Raw genomic sequence first — 16740 nt, forward strand, 5'->3', positions numbered from 1 at the left:
CATACATGTAAAAAGCAACCATGTTATGATGGCTGGCCCACTGTCACATTTAAGCATAGTTATTTCTATAACACAGACAAAAGAGGGTAATGCTCCGAGACGATAGCTTAGAGGACACTGACTTCCTCGTGGGCAAGATCTTGTGTGGAGATTCATGAAAGAAGGGGAAAGATACCAAGTATTCATGCAAAACCAAAGAGAAGCGTTTTAACCTGTAGGCAACAGCTGAAGCAGGGAAGAGATGAGGCTGTATACTCCTCTTTAGCACACGAGCCTACAGATTACAGAACACGTAGCAGAGAGCTGACCCCAGCCTGCCAAGTGCACTTAAAAGTGTTACAGAGCAAGGCCCAGGACTCCTCAGTGAAAGCCAGTAGTTTAAGGAACATCAGGTACACAGTGTTATTAACTATCTAACCAGGAAAGCTCTGCCTTTAAATACGAAAAAAGAAGACAGTCAAGACCATCATATATGAAATCCTCAGACAGACATAGCCCACTTACAGTGCTACCCCCATTCTGCTTTCCAGTGGAAGAAATGTTCTCTCTCCACGCTATGCATCTGAAGAAGTGGGCTGTAGCCCACGAAAGCTTATGCTGAAATAAATTTGTTAGTCTCTAAGGTGTTACAAATACTTCTGTTCTTTTTGCTCTCTTCACGTGTTATTTACCTTGCTGTATTCTCAGCTATTAGCAACAGCTGGTAAATAAGGATATGCAGCGAGTATGCTCCCAGGACCAGCAGAACCCGGTAGAGACATTGCTCAAATTATCCCCTTGGGACAATAATGGGAGTAGCATGCAGCTTTCATTAGCCAAAAGAGTCACCGTGATATAAGATCTTGGAAAACATTCCTTTACAGTGAGTCCCACAGGAAGATGAGTATCAGGGGGTAGCCGTGTTAGTCTGTATCCACAAAAACAACAAGGAGTCTGGTGGCACCTTAAAGACTAACAGATTTATTTGGGCACAAGCTTCCATGGGTAAAAAACCTCACTTCTTCAGACGCATGCCACCGGACTCATTGTTGTTTTTAAAGGAAGATGAGGTGTTCCTTACTGTAAATGCTCCTTTATCTCAGCCGACTTCCAGCAGCAGAAGACAAAGGTTTCTTCCACTCCAGTTGCAGTTAGGAACTCCAGGGTGTAGTCAATCATGGCCACGTTTGCCAGAGGAAGGAGAACCTAGGGAAACAGGACAGAGTTAGTTGAACCAACACTATACATCAATCAAGGTCAGCAACAGGCCAACTGCAGGAAAGGAGACTCAGCGGTGTTGGAGTAATACAATCATGACTCCTTGTCTCATGCTCTAACCATTAGAAAACAAATGCCAAACATGAGGGATGAAGCCACAGGAACAAAATAAAATAAAAAAAAGTTGTTGTTTTTTAAAATCACAGAACACTTATGCAGGTAGTGTCAATACGTTCCATCAACTGGAGATTCAAGTGTCTTCTTGAAGGTAATTTACATCTGAAGGATCACTTACGAATTTTTTTGTATCCATCATTTTCAAAAAGCATTTTTTTCTGACAGTGAGATTCAAAATTGTTCCCTTCTGGCTCTCAGCCAGTGGACAAATATGAATCTTGTAATCATGATTGCCATGAATATTTAATAAGCCAATGAAAGAGGATAATTGTTCACCCCTAACTCCAGAGGTATTGCGGTCTCCTATAGCACCAGAGCCTTAAGATTTCAGCAATTCAAGTACTCTCTTTTCTCATCTGCTGGTGATTTCATGGGAAACATTGCTGCCGCTCTGGGCAGTGGCTTAGCCTCTTCCCCATCTACCACAAAAGCATTTGTCCCTCCATTGAGAGAGGCAGCTGCAGTTCCTACATCAGCACTGGCAAATGAAAAGCAAACAGTACTATAATGCTCTCTAGTCCCCAGTGTTATAACTGTGGTTGTTTGGATTTCTGGTTTATTTTTCCTCATTGTGGGGGTGAAAAAACCCAAAACATTCCCACAGGAATAGCTGGTATGTATATACTATTTAGAGTCAAAATCTTTTCACACACTCCCCCTATTTCTGACTTACTAGTGTCTAGACTGCAAGAGTGCTACAGGAACATTTATGGGCAACGTAGTTCCCTCAAATTAAGCACCATCTTTCATTCACACCCAAGAGAGGCAGCACAAGATAAGAAAACAAACAGCTGCTGTTACTGCATTTGAAAATATTCACTCCAAATTGTGCACTTAGAACATGTTGTATGTAGTAGCTATTACTGTCACCCTTGTCTTCTCCCTCTCCGCACTGTGTTCTACCAATTTGTCATGTCTTGTCTCTAGTTAGATTATAAGCGCTTTGAGGCAGGGAATATTTTGTTTTATATTTGTACAGTACCTAGCACAATGGGAATTGTGCTATAACTGAGGCCTCAGCATGCTACTGTAATACAAATAAGACTATTCAAAATAGTTTCAGAGCTCAGTTTTCCATTCTTCATCCACTCTCCTTTCAACAATTCAGAAATTAATGTAGTGAAATCCTTCACCCCCATCACTCTCCTTTCTCTTTCAGAGTTAAAAGGTATGCTTATTGAACTGGAAAAAGGGGGTGCAATGTGGCATCAGTTACATTAACCATTGGACTCCCCTTAGATTGCCTCATTTGAAAGCCCCCTCCATTCATCATAAACTGATCTTACAAGATATTATACACGTGTGTGTGCTTTACAGGTTTCTTGCCTCTCAAGCAGTTTCTTGCTGTATTTGGGTACTTTGCTTCTTAATATACTAAAATCCTTAGATAATAATTTAAAAAGAAATTCACAGATTCACCCAATATAAAGCAAGATACTTTTAATCCAGTAACCCCTGTATTGAGCCCAATAACTCGTGTATGGCCAAAGCATGTCTTCCAAAAAGGGATCCAGTCTTGATTTTAAGACATCAAGAGACAGAGAAGCTACTCAGTTCCCTTGGCAGTTTGTTCCAATAGTTTATCACCCTTACTGTTAATGTGTGCTTTATTTCTCACTTATTTCTCCAGCTTCAACTTCCAGCCAGAGGTTCTTCTTCTGCTTCTCGACGCTACATGAAAGAGACCTATGAACGTGCTTACATGCTGTAATCAAAACGCCTCTCAGTCTTCTTTTTGATAAATTAAACTTCAATAAACTAAAATTGTCTCCCATAGGTTCCAACGGGACTCTAAAAAATATTTTCTTGTTGGAAGATGTCATGGCAGCTTTCGCCGCCAAGACCCGTCACTGCACCAGGAGGATCACATGGGAGATGGTAATAGCATGCTTTGCATAGCTGGGCCTTTCCAGAACTCTGTATGAGCCTGGACACTTTCAGCACATGATGCAAAATCTCTTTATTCAGCTATTTTATTAAGTCACAGTGGCAATTAGTCCTTCGCTGGTAAACTACCGATTTCTTGTTCTTCTATAAAAGCCAGTTAGATTGCTATCAGAATGAGTGTTCCCTGTTCTAGAAACATATTCTCTTGAACTAAGGTATGTAAGGGCTAGTCTACACTGGCAATGCAGCAACGCTTTAATGTGGCTTGTGTGGTTGCGGTGCAGCGCTCTAAAAAACCATCTCCACGAGGGGCGTAGCTCCCAGCTCTGGTGCACTGTCTACACTGGCGCTGTACAGCGCTGAAACTTGCTGCGCTCAGGGGGCTGTCTTTTCACACCCTGAGTGAGAAAGTTGCAGCGCTGTGAAGTGCCAGTTTAGACAAACCCTAAGAAACAACCATATTGGAGAATAGTGAGTGCTTTATACTTGCATGTAACAAATCAGCATCTCTCCCCGCCCATCACATGCTGTTCCCAGAGACTACCACAAACAATCTCTCAAATTGTTCTCAAAGAGCTTTAGGAATACTCCCTATCCTTCCCCCTGGGTATATCAGTACAATTATCCCTCCATTTTACAGACGGGGAAGTTGCGGCTGGGATTGCAGAAGAGACCTGGGCCAGGTTCCACAGTGAAGTGAGGAAAGCGCCAGGAACAGATCCCATGAGTCCCGCCCTCGGATCCCCTGCAGTTCCCTGGGGCTCAGAGCTCTCCAGGGCTGTCTCCTTCCCCCGCAGCTTTCGGGGGGTTCGGGATGGGTTTTCCCACAGGACCGAACTGGCTGCGGTAGCAGAGTTGGAAGGGAAACCAGAGGTGAAATGTGGGCTAGATCCCGGGAGGGGATGGGAGATCCTGGCTTCTCTCGGTTCTTAGGAGGGGCAACAGCCGAGCTGCCCTTCCCCCGGGGCGGGGCCCGGGCTCTCCAGCTGGGGGAGAGGGAGGCCCCGGGCTCTCCGGCGGGGGGAGGGGTCCCGGCCGGCCCCGGGCTCTCCGGCGGGGGGAGGGGTCCCGGCCGGCCCCGGGCTCTCCGGCTGAGGCGGGAAGGGGTCCCGGACGGTTTCTCTCACCCGGGGCCGGTCCTTGGAGACGGGGAAGAAGCGGCGATTGAAGCTGTCCGCGACCAGCACGGCCTGCAGCGGCGGGGGCGGCTCCTCCTGCGGGTCCGGCCCCCGGCTCCCTCCAGACCCGGCTCCCCGCCTCCCGGAGCCCCGGGCCGCCATCATCCGTCTCCTCACGCACGCACGCGGCCTCTCCGCCGCGTCCGCTTCCGGGCCGCCCCGGGTTCGGATTCCGGAAGGAGACGGCATCTCGGCGAGGACACACCGCCCCGCGCAGAATGCGAAGCGGGGTGTGTGTGGAATCCCTGACACGCATGCGCGCGCCGCGACCCGCCAATAAGAAATCTGACCTGCTACGCGCGTTCTAACTTGATGCCCCGCAGCCCGGCTGCGCAGTGCGCACGTGCAGTAGGGGCAGCACGTGGGCAGGCGTCCTAGGGGCGCGGGAGAGCTGCTGGGGTGAGTGGGACCCGCTGTTCGCACGGCTGCACCCCGGGGCTGTGTGGGAGCCTTCAGCTCATGTCCCCCAGGGCCGGGCCAGGCTGCCCTGGTGCAACCTCCAGCTCAGCAGGCCCCTGTTTGATTTCCCCCCGTTTCCTCTCGGCCTCTTTTGGGGACCCCTCCATTTAACTACCGTGGCGCTAGCTCTCGTGATTCTGGTTATGAGTCTCCTGATCATTATTGTTTCCCTTCAAGCTCCAGCTCCCAGAGTCCAGTGGCGCTGTGAGGATTTCAGCCTTTGTTCTGCAACAACAAGTAAGTTTCTCCCCTGGTGACTGTGGCGGAAGCTTCAAAATGTGACTCCAGGGCACCCTAAAGGGTCAAAAGGCAAATAAAAAGAACACTGCAGCCATTGTTTTTACATAATTTCATGATTGTAAAGCCAATCTCATGCTTTTTGGTGAGCCTGACTCATGGTTTTTGAACATAAAGGGTTGGCGATACAGTAACCAGGAGGAGGCTGCGCTTTATGGGCTGGGCTGTGAAATGCAAACCGTATTGTCAGTGTGTGATGGAAAAGGGAGCGCCCCAAAATAAAGGTGTGTGTTTACACACCTGCACATAGACACACGTGTACATACATGCACTGACACAGGCACGTGGACACACTGTTGTACAGTAAGTGCTACCTCACGGCTCATTCATAAAACTGAAGGTTTGTGTGTGCAGTGGAAGGTTTTGTTCTGGATTTTTTAAAAATAGTCTGTCTATCCATCTATGTCAGGCCTGCCCAACATATGGCCTCCGGGCTGCATGTGGCCTGCTCACTGTGCGGCCGGCAGGGGGTGAGACAAGCCAATGGCCGGCTGGCTGGCCAGCGGGTGGGGTGGTGAAGAGGCCAGTGGTGGGGGGGCAGGTGAGCCGGCAGCGGGGGAGGGGAGCTAGGGAGGCCAGCGGGGGAAGGGGACTGAGGAGGCGAGTTGGGGGGGATGACAAGCTGAGCGGGCAGTGGCGGGGGAACAGGTGAGCCGGTGGCAGGGGGGGCTGAGGTGGTGAGCCGGGGGTGGGGGGATGACAAGCCGAGCGGGCGGGCAGTGGCGGCGAGGCTTTATACGTGGGGGCGGGGGTGAGGAGGCGAGCGGCGAGTCGGTGGCTGGGGGGGGGCCTCCATTTTCAGTATTTTAATTTTTGTTATTGTATTGTACTTAAAGTACTGTACAGGATCTTTTCAGGGGGAATAACGCAAAATGCCACATTTATTAGTACTACATGTAATAATCAACACTATCATATGCATATGATATATCTCACACATGCACTCACATACACACAAACACACTCCGTCTTGCTGTTGTTACCGAGTTGCTCCCCTTAACTTCACTGGCCAGGTGAGTTAAATGGGGGAGGGGTGGAGCTGGGCTTCTGCTGATTTGGATCGATGCTCCGATGTTGACAAGATGAAATCCAGGGTTCTCTGCAAGACACCTCACTTTTATAGCAGCTTCCCTCTTATGCAAATCTTCCAGGGCAATTGATTACAAAGTGTGGGGAAGATCTTATTCTACTTCTAGCAAAAAGACATTTTTCTTTTACCTTAATTATACTACCTTAGGGTCCCGCTATAACATATTACCAAGGTTCAATACAAAGTCATATAAAAGTTATACAAAAATGCATAATGCAGAGATTTATCTACAATGGCATTGATTGACTGCTGTGTGCAGTAATATAGTGACCCCTGGGTCTTTGAATGAGGCTTTATACTTGCAGGGGGCGGGGTGGAGGTGGCGAGTCGGGGGTGAGCAGGTGGGCAAGTGGCAGGTGGGCAAAGAGGTGAGCAGTGAGCCAGCAGGGGTCCTAGGGGCGGGCATGGGGGTTTCTGGCAGGGGAGGGAGGAGGTGAAAGGAGGCGAGTGGTGGGTGGGGGACTGACTAGAGGAGACACAGAAAGTCAGCAGGGGGGTTAGGGGGTGAAAAGGGGTGTGATGGTGAGGCTGAGTGGGGAGGGGGCAGGTCCTATTTTACTGCTCTGATCTGGTCACCCTATGCGCGCCGTTTCTTTCCCTTCTACAGGCTTCCACACACCGTCAGTGCCTTGCTAGTGTGCCATACGCCGTGAGATATCTCTTCTCTTTGTGTGTGACTGAGAGCGTTTCCCTTGTGTGCGAAGTTATTCAACAAAATCTTGAGCTTCATAATGGCTACCATGAGTGAAAAGAAAAAGAGAAAAATAGAATCAGAGCACAGAGTTTTCAACACTGAATGGATGAATAAATACTTATGTACTGAGAACGATACGGTTACTAAAGTAAGCTTTCAAATTTCTAAGGAAATTGCTGCTGCTGGGAAATGCTTCACAGAAGGCGAGTTTTTAAAAAAGTGTATGTTGATTGCTGTATCTGAGTTATGTCCAGAAAAGAGGGGAATATTTGAGAATGTCAGTCTATCACGCATGACTGTACAGAGAAGAATAGCTGACATTTCTACCAGTCTAAGTGATCAGTTAAAGCAGAGAGTCAGTGAATTCTGCTTTTATTCCCTAGCTATGGATGAAAGCACCGATTTAAAAGACACCACCCAACTTCTTATTTTTATTAGAGGTATTGATAAAAACTTTTTGAAATTACTGAAGAATTTGCTGGCATGTGCTCCATGACAGGTCACACAACCGGAAAAGAAATCTCCAGTGAAGTGATAAAGTGCATGAATGATAAGTTGGGATTAGATTTCACAAACTTGGTGGCCATTTGTACTGATGGTGCTCCAGCTATGTGCAGAAAAAATGTTGGAGCAGTTACTCTTCTTGAAGAATTTATCGGGAGACAAGTAACTAAACATCACTGCATTATACATCAGCAGGTTTTGTGTAGCAAAGTCTTAAAATTTGAGCATATAATGTCAATGGTAGTTTCCATTGTAAACTACATCCGTTCTAGAGGATTAAAACACAGGACATTTCAAGCCTTTCTTGAAGGGATAGATGCCGAGTGCAGCGACTTAATTTACCATACGGAAGTGAGGTGGTTGAGTCAAGGAAGAGTGCTCCAGCGTTTCATTGCTTTGAAAGAGGAGGTAGCAAAATTCCTAGAAAATGGGCCAATAAAATTCCCAGAGCTTGAAAATGAGTCCTGGAATCAAGATCTCTTTTTCTTTTGTGATATTACAGCACACCTGAATGATCTCAACATTCAACTTCAGGGAAAAAATCAACTTATATTTCAAATGTGTGCAGCAGTGAAAGCTTTCAAAATGAAATTGAAACTTTTCAGAAGTCAGCTGTCAAAAGGTGAAATGTGTCACTTTCCCACTTGTGCACAGCGTATCCCTCAGCACAAACACGCCGAGTTAGGAGAAAAATACGCAAAGCACATTAATCTTTTGATTGAAGAATTTGATAGAAGACTTATTTTCTCTAAAGAAGAAGACGTCCAGTTGAAGCTGTTTGAAGATCCCTTTTCTGTGGATCCAGAGGAAGTGCCACTAGATTTGCAGTTGGAGGTTACTGAATTTCAATGTTCGGCAGTTTACCAAAATAAGCACAGAGCAAGCAGCCTGTGGGACTTCTACAAAAGTCTGGACAATGAAAAATACAAGAATCTTATTGAAGTTGCACTGAAAATGTTCAGCATTTTTGGAAGCACTTATATATGTGAGCAAACATTTTCCATCATGAACATGAATTAAAAACAAGCAACGGTCTTCTCTGACTGACGACTGTTTGGAAGACATTCTGAAAGTATCCACTTCAAATATGACCCCCAAATACAACAAGCTTGTTGTCGAAAAGAGATGTAATATCTCTCATTAAATTTGCAAGGTATTATGAAAAGTACAAATGTTTTCTTTCAACCTGCCTCTGGAGATTTCCATTACTTGCATCTGAAGAAGTGAGGTTCTTACCCACGAAAGCTTATGCTCCCAATACTTCTGTTAGTCTCAAAGGTGCCACAGGACCCTCTGTTGCTTTTTACAAGACAGGGTTTGTTTACCTTAGACAGGAGCCTTGATACAAAAGGGGGCCATGATATATAAAACAATCCTAAATGGTTTAGAGAGGGTAGATCAGGAACTTACACCCACTTTGGCTCATAAAACAAGAACTAAGTGACATTCAATGGAATGAAGTGGTGGCAAATGCAAAACTGATAAAAAGAAAATACTTTTAAAGATAATGAGCGACGGGCTGGATTACTTGATGATTACCTGTTCTATTCATTCCCTCTGGGGCACCTGGCATTGGCCACTGTTGGAAGACAGGATACTGGGCTACGTGGACCTTTGGTCTGACCCAGTATGGCTGCTCTTATGTTTTTATAATCAGCCTGTGGAACTCACTGCCACCAACTATAATTGTGGCCAAGAGTTTAGCAGGATTAAAATAGGAACTGGACATATAGCTAATAGAGACATCCAGGGTTAAAACAGCAAACTCTAAACAAACAAGAGTTTGAGAAGGGGCATAAACCGTCCTGCTTCAGGGCATGAGCTAGCCTCTAACTTGGGGGTTTGGAGGACATTTCTGGGCAGGTTATCCCATGCCATCAGCAGGATTTCTTATGCCTTCCTCTGGAGCACCTGCTACTGACCACTCGATGGACCATTGTTCTGATCTGATCTAGTCTGGCAGTTCCTGCGTTGCTATGTGGAGGCCTGACATTGTCTCCCAGTGATTCTGACTGATCACAAGGGGCAATGATGGGTATTGAAGGAAGTTGTGATCTCCTTTGTCAAACTGTTGTCTGGGTCATGGGCCTGGGGGATCCTCAAGCTCCACCAGAGATATGAAAGTCTTAATCCCCCTACTCCTCACGCCGCTCTTCACTATCCTGTCACCTGAGAAAACTGCAGGGACCGTGACATTTCTCCATGGAGCAGCGGGTCTGGGATAAGGAGCAGTCACAGCAGGTGGCAAAGGGGTCTCCTAAGTGTTTTCACATACGTACACTAGTGGCTGGCATAACCTAGTGAAGAACCCATACTTATCCTTTGCTCGTCATCAGAGCTGGTTTGGCAGCCAGTCTGACATGAGCCCCAGGTAGGAAGCGGCCCTAACCTAGGAAGGGGAGAGGGAGATGCCCAGCAAGAGGGCTTTGGCCTTATTGGAAATCCTTTCCTCTGTTGGATGCCATTGTCTCTTCGGTCACTCTGGACAACCTGTAGCCTTCTGAGCCTTTAACAGGCAGGAGGTGTTGGCACAGACCAATGTGAGGACTTCTGGGTCCTGTGCCAGCAGGTGGTTCAGGGCCTTGAGGGATATCACTGGGTCGGGACTTAGCTGGGCAAGTTCTTAATGGAATTAGCAGCATATTTTTACAGCTATGAAGCAAGTAGCAGCATTCAGTCAGGTTTTGCTTTGCTGGTGAGAGAAGCTTCATACAACAACAAGGTGCTGGAGCGTATGAGAAGCACATCAGGCTCAGAGCCCTGATGCCAGTGGCCCACAGCGGCTGATGGCCTTACCTCACCTGCATTAGCTGAAACTCCTCTGGGCTCAGATCAATACCGTCTCACGGGCATTGGGAGTGAGGGCTTTGTGATGAAACCAAAGTGCTGAAGCACCCACCCCTGAAGAGTAGAGACCCAAAACATACACTTCAGCCACCACTGTTGAACAGCCATTTCTGGGGTGAAACACAACAGCTGTTTAATAGCTCACAGTAACACTACACAACAGTTGAGGGCAAGAAGTAAAGAGTGTTCTATCCAGTTTGGGGGGGAGGGATAGCTCAGTGGTTTGAGCATTGGCCTGCTAAACCCAGGGTTGTGAGTTCAGTCCTTGAGAGGGCCACTTGGGGATCTGGGACAAAATCAGTACTTGGTCCTGCTAGTGAAGGCAGGGGACTGGACTCAATGACCTTTCAAGGTCCCTTCCAGTTCTAGGAGATCGGATATCTCCATTAGTTTTAGTTTTTTTAGTTGAATTTGCAGGAGGAATTTAGGGAAGCAGAATACAATAATCAGAGTTGAAATTTGGCCGTGACCCTGTGGTTAATATCACAACCCTTAGGAAAGTGTGATGGGAACTTTGATGGCTATGGATGGACCAGAGACTTGGGTTTATGTCCTATCTGCCAGACTCCACAGCATCACAGTGTCTCCTGACACCATTGTGGAGAGCACTCCTTTCGGAGTTCTCAGCAGTATCTTGCAGCACTGGGCGTTCCTTGGATTTCCAGTACTGGTTAACATTTACAACTAGAGCAATAATTAGAAAGATCATTTATTTGTTGCCATCCGCCTTTGTTAACCCTTTCAGGATTGCAGACCAATGCTGCACTGTACAGCCTTGGGCAAGTTGCTTGACCTCCGGGTCTGTCTACACTGTAATTAAAAACCTACGGCTGGCCCATGCCAGGTGACTGGTTTGCAGGGCTCGGGCTAAGAGGCTGTTTAATTGTGGTGTAGACATTCAGGCTTGGGCTGCAGTCCAAGCTTTGGGACCCTCTCACCTCGCAGGGTCCTAGAGCCCGGGCTCCAGCCTGAGCCCGAACATCTACATGGCAGTTAAACAACCCCTTAGCGTGAGCCCGAGACAGCTGGCAAGGGCTAGCCCTAGGTTTTTAATTGCAGTGTAGATATACTCTTAGTGCTTCAAGTAAGGATGCTGGCAGGTAGAAATGAAGCAGCGAGGAATGACGTAGCTGAGAAATGAACTGCTCTGGAGAAATAAATCACCCCCATCCTGCTAAAAATAGAGGGCAGGCAACACAACGTCAGCAAACAACTCCGGATGGAACAAAGGGTCCAGGCTAATGTTAGTACCAAGGTTACAGCCTCAGGGAGTGATCTAGAAAGGAAAAGGCAGATTTACTGTGACAGCCTTAGGGCAGAGACGTTTTCTTCGTTTTTGTGTGTACACTACCACGTATACAGACAGCGGAAGAAATCGGGTCTATCCCAGCTCCCATCGATATGAGGATTGAGCCCATACAGATCCACAACCAAATCATGGCCCATTTGATTATTGATTTATTTATCATGGAACCCCAGCCACGGACCAGGACACAGTGGTGTTAGGCGCTGGACAATCCTGGAACAGAGAGACTCCGCCTGCCCCAAAGATCATTCCATCCTATTTTCCTCAAATGCAGCCAGCACTGAGTCTCCAGGATGGCACCCTGGAAAACTGGCAGGGGCAGAAACAAGCCACTTGCAAGCTAGGGGAAGTTACAAGTAACGTTTTCAGATCGGGGCAATTAATTGTAACGCAAAAACGGCTTGACACATCCTCCTCAGTCTTGGCCAAACTGTTTTCCTGAGGCGTCAGAGTAAAGTTGTAGGCCACGCATATTTTCCCAAACAAAATTCTTGGGGGGAGGGGAACAGTGTTAAGAGAGAGCTTGTTAATGGAAGCTGGCTGCAGCCTTAAGTATGGAGCTCCCAAAAGCTCTTCGAAATAGCACACGCTTAAACTGCTGTCGGGGGACAGAGTGTCAGCTGCCCGCCAGTTCTGCCCATGTATCCACTGAGTCACTTCTGCTCTTGGGTTGCCGCCCAGTGGAGGGATAACCTCTGCTCCTTTGTGCTGCTATGGCAGAGTACAGTGGCCACAAAAGCTGTAGGCTGTCCCATGCAGGCTCCCTCCCCCACCCTGGCTAAGGGGGTGCGCCACAGACAGGCTGGGGGGGGGGATGTCAGAGTGCGAGGGGATGGGGCTGAAGTCCATGCTGCTATGGGGATTCTGGGGAGCTCTAGGTTGTGGAGCTGCCCGTAGGCAGCCCTCGGGAGGCTGGTGTAACTTAGAGCTGCTCCCTGGACTACCTAAATCACACCATGGGCTATTTCGGTCCCCAGGCATCCCAGACTCTACCTTTGTACCCCACCCCTGGGTTTCACTTCATTTGGCCCCACAGAGGTGGACTGGGATCTCTCCACCTTATGCATCAGCGACAGAACTGGCAGCTCCATGCGACGTCCAGGATCGTGGTGGCTGAGGAACGTGAATCTAGCTGGATTGTCAGGTCCCAGGCTGAACCTGCCATCCTGCGCCTTAGAGAAGTGCCACTCTCCTGCCTGGAAATGGGGGAGTAACATACTCTTGGGAATAATTGCCGCTAAAGAGGGGTCAGGGACCAGTGTGAAATGGACTCCCCTAAGCAGGCACAACATTCCCTGACCAGGATTGCTGTTCTGCTCGCCGCGAACCAGCGGAGTTTAGCTGTGCGACTCCCAATAAGGTCGGTGGGGATCACATAGTTGAAAACCCTGCTGGGCATTTTGAAATAGGGTCAAACTTTTCCCAAAGCCCCTGGGTTCCATATTTGTCATTAGAGGGCCAGGGCTAGGTGGTTGGGGGTTTCTGGGGTGGCTGCTAGGCATGGGAGTAGTTTGTGGGAGCATGGGGGGCATTGCCCCCCAAATTACAAGCCTTGGGCAGGCATGGAATTTGTCCCCCACGCATGGCTAGAGGTGCCCCCCCCAAAAAAAATCTAGAAGTCAAACTACACCTATGCTGCTAGGGGGGCCTGTACCAGGCTGTCCACAGGGTACCCATGGTCAATCTGGAGATGATCATAAAGAGCAAGTAGATCCAGAAGAACAGCATGTCCAGCACTAGGCTGATCTTAGTCCATTCAGTCTTGGCCTTCACTTGCCGCTCTGGATGATTCCCAGTGGCTGGCAGACCTCACAGAGCCCCCTCACGTGCCTCTCCACAGGGCTGGCTCCTGCACCTCTGGCACAGCTGTCTGCTTTGTGCCGTCTCTTACCCCTGTGTTTCCTGTACAAGAAACGGGAGGAGGCAGCCACCTGTCGCTCTCCAGAGCAGGACCCGGCTGAGGGTAAACTAACCCCTGCCTGGAATTCGGGGCCTGCAGTGTGGGGGGGAGCAGAGGGAACGGCCAGCATACACCACTGCAGAGCCATGCTGACCCCTGGGACTCCCCCCATCCCCCCATTTAGAAATGGAGTGTTGCAGTTAACAAGCTTTCCCCAGAGCTGCATGGAACAATCGCTCCTCCACCAAGCCCTCTCCCCTTCCTTCCTTCCTCAGCCCTCCCCCTGGGCTGCTCACTCTCCTCACCCCTGTTGTCTCCACACGCTGGGTGGCTGAACTCAATCCTGTCCTGTCAGGTCTGTGTTCCTTTATGAACTCTGCAGGGAAAGGACCTTGGGTTGGATTCTCTGGTCTAAGTCCATGTGCAGCCCAATGTGGATTTAAAGTGGACAGAGATGGCCAGTGGTGACTTCCCCTTGTGCAGGGGAACTCTGCCAGCATAGCCACTTCCTGGACCAGACGCCCCCAGGTGAAAAGCCACTTCCTGGACCAGACATAGAGGTGAAAAGCCTGTTGGGGGTATTCCAGGTGGGCGGCAAGGGTGAGGTGAAGCAGAAATCTGCTATGGCCAATCCTCCACTGGCATAAGGTCCCTGATTCTTCACCTGCTTAGCTGACGGTGTAATTGCTCAGTTCTCTACTCATTTAGCCCTTGCTCCACTTGCAGTAGCTTCCTGGCAGCTCTAACTTCCAGGTCTAACTGGGACCAAGACAGGTGGGGATCAAGAAGCTGCAGCCTGCTTTCTGATAACCCCCATCTCCATTGTACCAGAGCAGAGCAGATCATCTGCCCCGTAAACCACCATGTGCACTTACGAGTCATGTCAATATACATCAGCTGGAGAGATGACCCCAGAAGTACTGCCTGTTGGGTGCTCTCTGTTTGTATGGCAGTAGCACCTAGATGCCCCACCCAAGATCAGGGCCTTGTTACGCTAGGTAATGTATGAACAATTGGGAGGGACAGTGTGCCCCCAAGAACTTACACTCCAAACAAGAGGCGTGGAAAGAGGCACACAGAGAAGAGGTGACTTGCCCAAGGTCACACAGCCAGTTAATAGCAGAGCTAGGACTAGACCCTAAGATTCTTGACTCCTATCCCAGCGTCCTCGCTAACTAGCCCATACAGCCTAGCCATAACAAACTCTGAAACCCTCCCACCCCAACTTTACCTTGTACAGAAGGCCAACCCAGAGGCAAAGGAAAAGCTCTCAGGTTTGGAGTCCCCTTCCTCCCATTCTCTTATTAAACCAGCTGTTCTTCATCTTCATCCTCTCCCTTCCTTGCCGCCCTCCCCTTCTGAACCCTGGAAATCCTGGGCTAATGGTTTGCCAGCTCCTGCCAACCCCAGTGCCCTGGCTTTGATATTGAAGGTGCCAGCTGCCTTGATCTGCCTCCCTCTAGTGCAGGGAAAGTCAGCGCCCTGCGGGAGGAAATCACACATCCTGCTTGGAGCCAGATGTTCTGTTGAGTCTGGCTGCCCTGCAAATCTGCCCAGGGCTCCAGCCAGGATCTGCCTGCAGACCATGGTCTTGACACCCGTGAAAGCAACTTGGTGCAATGGAAAGGGTGATTTCACTGTTACTCCCTCTAGACTTCATTTCACAGCTCTGCTGATTCTTCACCTGCTTAACTGAGAGTTTATTGCTGAAGCATCATTTACTGAGACCAGGTCTCCACTCAGAATGGCAGCCCTGCTTCAGCAATCAACAGAGCTGCTCCTGCGTGCTGACCCACACAAGGGCAAGGGTGGTCAAGGGCACTTCCCTCTTCCATTGACCCGCTTGCTGATCCTCTCCACTGTGCTCACATGGATTCAGCTACCCATCAACTCGCCTCTCCGCTCCTGACCTATGGGTCCAGACCTGCATCTCACCCCAGAGATAGCTGCCTCTGCAGCATTCCCAAGAACAGGGAACCCAGAGTGGTGTGAAGGGCGCCCTGCCCCAGGGCCCTCTCATGCTGTGTCTGGCCTTCACAGCCTATGCACTTGGCTCTGCACTGAACCTCGGCAAACCAGGCGTCAGCCCAAGCGCCGATTTGTTTGCTTTGTTAGAACAATGCTGCATTAGCTGAAAGCCTCTGTCTATCTCTGACCCCTGAGAATTACAGAGCCTGGATGTGTCTCCCAGGCCAACGAAGAGCGAGGGGGAAAGAAGGGGGCAAACGTCCCACTATAACACCAGCTCAGCCTCCTTTGTCTTAAGTGGATAGGCTCTGGGAGCATTGACCCAGGCTGTGTGCCCACCCATGTTGGGTCCCGAGGCCCCACCCTTCCTCTCTACCTGAAGCCGGGCCGCTGGGGCGGGGGGGAGGATGGGAATTGGGCCAGCAGCTCAGCCTGGCTCTGGAGCCGGCCCGGCACTCGGGGGGTGGGGTTGGCCGGGGCTCCTCTGGCTGTGGAGTGTGGGGGCGCTTGGGGCTCATCACCCATATCTGGGAGAGCTTGTGCCAGCAGGGATTCTCAGAGTGGGGAAAAGGCCTCACGGGTGTGCTTGGAAGTGCTCTCTAAGCAGGTGTGAAGAAAGCCCTGGGGAAGTTTGGATTTCACTAATACACAATGGAGGGGATCTGAGGTCTGGGCAAGAGAGACCTCATTAGGAGAGCCTGAAAAGACAGCATCTGAGATTCCAGAGGTGGGAGCAGCGGAGGACAGGGTGCTGGTACCCACAGTCGTTACATCCTGGGAGAGGACCGGGGAGGCCAGTGCTAGACGAGCTGCATGCGTTCAGCTGCCACAGGTCTGCAGAGGGTTAGAGAAACAGGGCAAGTCTGGGCTGTCTTTCCCATTCAACGTCACCAGAGCCAACCAAGCGGGGAGCCAGAGGAGTTGTTTGAAGACAGGCTTGTCTGGGATAATGACAAAACAGTTCCCTTATTCCCTAGAGTCTGGGAAACAGCGGTAGCTCTCTCCCAGGAGAGCCCACTCAGTGCAGCTGATCTCCAACCCTAGCGCCCCTCTCGTAATCAGCTTGGACTTGGGGACTGGCCTCTTACTGCCTTTTGTCAAAACCTGACTATCCCCCATGGCACATCTTTATCTCACCCGACCGCAGCACTCGCCCTTTGCCTGTCAGCCACTAGTTGGAGCTATTGCTCTGTGTCAAAGACAGGGCTGTTTCACTTCCCCTTTAGCCCAAGGAGC

General features: G+C 49.4%; 2 protein-coding genes across 3 annotated transcripts in view; one reads left to right on the forward strand and one right to left on the reverse strand.

Annotated features, from left to right (window-relative positions):
* The window catches only part of EIF2B5 (eukaryotic translation initiation factor 2B subunit epsilon), a 27128-nt gene extending 22473 nt beyond the window's left edge, over positions 1-4655 (reverse strand). The window contains exons 1-2 of the mRNA XM_034781443.1: positions 4389-4655; positions 1061-1185 (exon numbers count right to left, since the gene is read on the reverse strand). Of these exons, the coding sequence (XP_034637334.1) occupies positions 1061-1185; positions 4389-4628 (365 nt within the window). The 5' untranslated portion in view covers positions 4629-4655. The remainder of the gene's footprint in view (positions 1-1060; positions 1186-4388) is intronic.
* LOC117882724 (general transcription factor II-I repeat domain-containing protein 2-like) lies at positions 4556-8648 on the forward strand. Of its 2 annotated transcripts, none has more exons than XM_034781445.1 (3): positions 4556-4669; positions 5076-5135; positions 6893-8648. In XM_034781445.1, the coding sequence occupies exon 3, from the start codon at positions 7463-7465 to the stop codon at positions 8501-8503; it is 1041 nt and encodes a 346-aa protein (XP_034637336.1). In that variant the 5' UTR covers positions 4556-4669; positions 5076-5135; positions 6893-7462; the 3' UTR covers positions 8504-8648. The 2 variants fall into 2 exon arrangements, with proteins under 2 accessions (XP_034637336.1, XP_034637335.1); XM_034781444.1 differs by lacking the exon at positions 4556-4669 and adding an exon at positions 4770-4838.
* The last annotated feature ends 8092 nt before the right edge of the window (positions 8649-16740 follow it).

This window comes from Trachemys scripta, chromosome 9 (genome assembly GCF_013100865.1).
Source record: "Trachemys scripta elegans isolate TJP31775 chromosome 9, CAS_Tse_1.0, whole genome shotgun sequence".
In the NCBI taxonomy this organism is placed as follows: domain Eukaryota; kingdom Metazoa; phylum Chordata; order Testudines; family Emydidae; genus Trachemys; species Trachemys scripta.

Coding starts and splice junctions, on each gene's coding strand:
- LOC117882724 (XM_034781445.1), top strand. CDS start 7,463: ATGTGCTCCATGACAGGTCACACAACCGGAAAAGAAATCTCCAGTGAA.